The sequence below is a fragment of the Fulmarus glacialis genome, unplaced genomic scaffold (assembly GCF_000690835.1).
Source record: "Fulmarus glacialis isolate BGI_N327 unplaced genomic scaffold, ASM69083v1 scaffold3642, whole genome shotgun sequence".
NCBI lineage: Eukaryota > Metazoa > Chordata > Aves > Procellariiformes > Procellariidae > Fulmarus > Fulmarus glacialis.
Window position 1 is genome coordinate 1 of NW_009195783.1, and position 5,642 is coordinate 5,642.

Below are 5,642 nucleotides of genomic sequence, written 5' to 3' on the forward strand. Positions count from 1 at the left end.
TCCCCTCGGCCCCGCGCTCGCCGCTGCGCGCCTTGGGTGCTCCCGCCCCGTGGCGTGACTGGCCCCGGGGCCGTGAATCTGCTTACACGGGGCGGCTGCGCCCAGTTTTGTCTCTCCAGCAGCGCAGCGTCCTTGCGCGGGCGGCTTCAGGCGGTTCCCCTTCTCCGGCTGCTTCAAAGCTGCCCTGGCCCTTAGAGTCGCCTCGCCCCGCTTTTGGGTACCCCCGCCTGCTGCCTTAACGCAGCTCTGGAAATCAGAAGCTCCTGCCTCGTTTTTTCTCCAAGTCGTGCCCTTAATTTGCCGTAGAGATTCCGCAGATTTTGCTTGCTCACGGTGATGCCCTCCTGCCGCTCAGATTTCTTTGCGGTAGCCTATGTACCTCCCTCCTTTCGTGAGAGCAGGGCTTTGCAGTCCTTGCCGTTTTGCTTGCCTTTAAAAAATTTATCGCTGGAGGTATATAGAAGTTAAGGCAAGGGATCACATCTCATTACTGCCTTTCATTAAATCCCCTAAAAACCAGCAAAATTAATAGACTAAATGTTTTTATACTTTTCTCATTTTAATTTTTCGTTCTGTATCTTCCCCTAAACTCTCCTGGGTGTCTGAAAATAGATGCCTGGCTACTCTTCATTAAATACTCGATCAGTGCTAGTATTTTTACTGCCAAGTGTGGAAATAAATTACCTGACCAAAAAGATGCTGGTTTCTGCTGTAGCAAAGCGGGGAAACAGCCTCCTGTTTTTCATTCTAGTGATGTGAGGGATACTCTAGGGTTTTAGTGTGTTCAGATATGTCCCAGTAAGTACAAACAATAAGTGATATTCTTTCATCTTTTGTGGGGGGAAGAGTAATTTAGCTGGCTAATAAGTTTCATACCAAGTGTTGATATGGAGCAAGAAGAGATGGTCTATTGTAAGTTGGGAGAGTCCTGTGTGTTTTTATGAACTGAATAAATAAGGCCTATTTCTTATCTCAACTTTGTAATAACAATTATGAAAGCCTCAGTGTCTCTCCGTTCTGCTGAAAACGCTCAGTAAGGGTAAATACGCATAGCCACTCTCAAAGTTTCTGTGTTTATCAACTCTTCCGCTTGCTGCTAATGTTTTTTGTTGCTAGATAAAAATCTCTTATTAATTATGACTTCTTAATTAGCGCCTTGATTAGTTAGAAAAAAGATGTACTAATTCTGGGTTTCTTCCCTCTTTGGGCATAGATTGGGTGTTTGACTCTTCCTCTCCCTTCTTAGGGCCGTAGCAGGAAGATAAAGGGGTGATCTAGCAAACCTTATATTTTTGCTATCCAGAGTTAAGCATTAAATAAGTATTTGTTTAAAATGCAACTTGAAATGCTGGGTAGAAGTTGGGAGACCCTGTACTCTCGTCAGCCCTGTTGTCCTTAGTTAACGTGCACACTGTAATTGGCTATATGTTTTGCTTTCCACATAACTGGACTTTAAATGGTGAATTCTTTCCCTCTGCTTGAATTGTCAACTATAAAAGTAAAAGTAACTGGGTGGATTGCTCTTGAATGCAGTGCTAGACTTTTCAATAAAGGAGTACACTTAAAGGGAGTGCTGATCTCAGTACTATCTGTACTGAATAAGCTTTATCACACAGCAGAATATGATAGTTGCCCCATCTTTGGAAATGTTCTAGGGTGAAAGTCTAGAAAACTGCTAATAAACAATGACCTGGTTTGTGTTTTCAAGTGAGTTCTCAGACAGTGCTAAAGATACAGGAAATTCTCCTCTGCTAGAATGATGTTCCGCATTAAAAGGAATTTCAAGTCTGGTTTACATCAGTGCAATATTTGTTAATATCTTCCAGAGTACTACCTTAACTGATAATTAAAACCACAAGAGCAAATGATAACCAGTGCAGTGCACACAAGAAGAACTCTACTTTTTCTTAAATTGTTAAAGCTAAGCTCCTTAAAAAGTAATAATAAACAAAGAATAAGACCAAAAATCTGTTTAAGAAAATACTGAAGTAACTTGCAGTCATGGTTCATTTGGCAGTTTTCAACCATTTTTGGTTTTCTGTAGCTAGCTTTTCACCAGTGATGCTTATGGAGTCTGAGTCACTGAAAAGATGAGCTGCACTGTGTCCTGTTTTGGGCATGGAAAAGATGTCTAGTCAGTGTGTGATGGCAAATTTGTTATTGTGGACAGTGGTTTTATTTTTCTTAAAATATTCTTATTTGGACAGCAGTGACCATGAGCAATAACAATTTTCTTAAATAGAACTGGCCTCAGCTGCCATATAGAGTGATATATGTACTGACAGTGGATGAAGCACAGTATTAGAAGTCTCCTCTTCCAAAATAGTCAAATGAGCTTTCATAGTATAGGATGTACTTACTATCAAACGTAACAATAAAAATAAAATGTAGGACTTTGGGGAGCTGCTGAATGAAAATCTCATCACCTTTCTTTGAAGAGAGGAATTTCTTTCCCTCTCAAAGCGTTGTTACACTTGAGGATCTTCCTCAGCTGGCAGGTAGAGACGAGGCCAGGAACTGTGCTTCTGTTTTTTTCGTGTTCTCCTTCCAGGGTGCAGTTTCACAGACACCCTTCAGCAACTATAAGTTTGCACAGCTGTCAAAAGAGGTTGCCCAGCTTCCAACCAACAGTGCTTTCCGGCCTTAGAGGAGCCCCTAGATCAGTGTGGATTTGGCTGAAAACTAGTGTCTTGGGGGCAAAGGGGTCTGGAAGGTGCACAATTGTTAGTCGTTGCAGAAGAGATGTAGCAGTTTTACATCAGTCTAAGTTGACGGGGGAGCTCTATTCTTAAACCTTTTAAGGTGAGACTGGGATTTTTTTGCAGTCAGAGCCTCTGCTCTGACTTTCAAGTTTGTGAACCTTTTTGTTGCTGTGTATTACTATGTTATGTCTTTGCTCGCCTGTGTCCCTCCCCAGCATTGAGCATTGTTTTAGTGGGGTGTTGCTTTAGGCTTTCCAGGCATGGACCAAGATCTCAGTGATATGTAGGTCCCTGCTGTTATCTCCCCCATTTTTATAGGAGTTACTGCCTTGGTGGGTGTGCAAAGAATTTTGCAGGCACGGATGATCATAGCCTGATCTGAATAGTCTTGGAGATGTGTCTTGAAAACACAACTGCTGTATTTTGGAAATGATGGTAAGGTTCTCCTGTAAGGAAGTTGGGTAAAATTGCATCTCTCTCTGGAAGAAAGGTGAGAAATTGAGTAGGAGTGGAATTGAAACTCCTTAGTCTTCACATGATTTGCAGTATTCTTTTTTTTTTTTTTTTATTTTAACCAACATGCTTTTGATGGAAAGATGTTAATTATTCTCCCTTTTTTCTTTTTTAGCTTGGTTTTACTCTTGGCAATGTGGTTGGGATGTATCTGGCTCAGAACTATGATGTGAGTATCCTTGTATTCCCAGAGTTGAACCTATTCTGAACTGAAAATATAAGGCTGGTTTCCCTCAGTCGGAATTGAATCAGTCCTTATTTTGATGGTTTATTGTATTTGAACAGAATGCATATTGACTTTTTTTACAGATGAACTCAAATGTAAATGGAACCAAAACATCTACTTCTGACATCTTTTCTGTGATAGAGTAGTGCTGAGAGCCGTAACTGACATTACACAGATATTGTAACCAGTCATCTACATTGATAGAGAGAAGAGAACAGAAAAGGTCTCATGGATTGTACCAGCATTAAAATACTGGTGTCCTGACTCTGATAGCCTGTCACAGTGTTCTCCACTCAGTACACCTGTTTGTTACTTAAGAATCCTTCAGAGCATCTGAAATTTCTGTCCTCTAGCAGCAATGAAAACAAGTTTTGCCAGCTGTTTGGGAGAATTCAGCACCTGCTCCTACTTCAAAAGTGCATCGACCTGCAATCTTTCTTTCCTGCTTATTTCACAGTGAGAAAAGAGAGAAAGTGAACTTTCTTTCCTCAGCTCTCACAGTGAACTGAGAATTTTCACTGTGAGAGTTAGAGTAGAAGACGAAGATTTAGAGCTGAGTCTTCAATACAAGCTTTTAATTTCTGCAGAGTCACCAGAATCCCTTGTATGAGCAGTGCCACTTAGCTGTTTACAGGCTAGAGGAGTTGGTGAAATTTAACATACTTTTTTTTCCTTTCCTATGCCTAGTTTAAAAAAAAAAAAGTTGTTGAGGCTCAAATCTCTGATGACATTTATGTTTTGCTTTCCTCTTTTCTTCAGTATTGAAGTCATCTTGCTAACAGAATTCTTATTTTTTGTTCCTTGCTCATGGGCAAACTTTTGTGATGCTTCCTGTCTCGTCACCTCAGTAAGAGTACTAATAAAAGGCTGGTGTTTCTTTCCAATATATGCCTTACAAAGTTACGAAAATGTAGTCATAAGAACATATTTGGGTGTATCAATATGTATTGTAAGCATGGTATAGTGCTTTTTGGGCAGCACTAGTAAAGTATTGCCACAAGAGGGGGACTTAAGCTTTTGATATGCAGGAAATGGTTCCCTGGAAATGTAACACTGACTTGCAGGATGGTGATTTTATTGCTGGTATTGAAGGTGATTTGTTTTAGATGACATCTAAAATAAACTTGTCATAATGAGGTCCCAATTCTGCAGCTGTACGCACAGTGCTTAGTTATAAGCACATGGAGGGTTCTGCTGACAGCAGTGGACTTCTCTTAGTTTAGCTTATAAGTCAGGCATGTTACAGGCTGGGCTCTTTGTTTCACTTTCTCAAATGGAGCTTAACTTCGAAAGGGAAGGGAAGAGAGAAACTTATGTTGTTACCCATACTATCAGCCTCAAACCATCCAATGATAGAACTGCAGTCCGTTTGGATTAACTTCTGTAACCTGTGGTCAGGTTACATACGAAGTAAAAGCCCATGATTTTTTTCACAACTACCAGTGGGAATTTTGCTTTATTTCCATTTTAATCTGTGAGCTTCTAAAATCCTACGTTGTCAGTTCCCAGTTTTAGCTAGAGTCATGACATAATCTATTCCTTGCCCTTAAAAGTTGCTTCTTTTTTTTTTTTTTAAAGTTGTCAAAATTTACTCTTGGATTACTTTATCAAAATGCTTTTATTTGCAAGAGAAAGCTGAAGTTTTGAAGTTCACAAGCGGTAAATTGAATTTTCATTCAAGTGTGAAACTGCAAAAGGTTGCCAATTTGCAATGCAATAGAATTCCCTAGTGGGGAATTTTGGTTCCCACAAGATGGACCAGGAGAAGTATTTCTTCATAAATTTGTTGAGAACATATTTGCTGCTCTTGAACATCTCTTTTCTCTTGGCATTTGACCAGTAGAGTGCAATCTAATTTCCCCTCTGAAAGTCATTATTAAAGCCTGTGCATCAGTGTTTAAATCAACTTATTCTTGGCAGTTTGTCCTCTTTCAGTGAGGAAGCCAGACTGGTCTTACTAAATTTCCTGTAAAGTGATCTTTTTTCCTCCCTCCTGTTCCCATCACCACTGGCTAACTTTTAGTCTTAACAATCTAAAATATTTCCTAAAGCCTCATGTGAGGTGCTTTCATCTGTTGTTTGCTTGATGTTGTTTTGTTTTTAACCTCTGTGCAAGGTAACAGATCCTGGAAGCAAGTACCCTTTAGAAAGCAGTGTAAATTTCGTAGAATTTCTTGCTGTGTTTATGGTATTGTCTTTCC

At 40.1% G+C, this 5,642-nt stretch overlaps 1 protein-coding gene across 1 annotated transcript in view; it reads left to right on the forward strand.

Moving 5' to 3' along the window:
• Window positions 1-3,330: 3,330 nt before the first annotated feature.
• Window positions 3,331-5,642, forward strand: part of LOC104084378 (chromosome unknown open reading frame, human C7orf73) — a gene marked incomplete at its 5' end in the record, with an annotated part of 2,839 nt that continues 527 nt past the window's right edge. Inside the window, one exon of the mRNA XM_009588195.1 lies at window positions 3,331-3,384. Coding sequence (XP_009586490.1) covers window positions 3,331-3,384 — 54 coding nt within the window. The remainder of the gene's footprint in view (window positions 3,385-5,642) is intronic.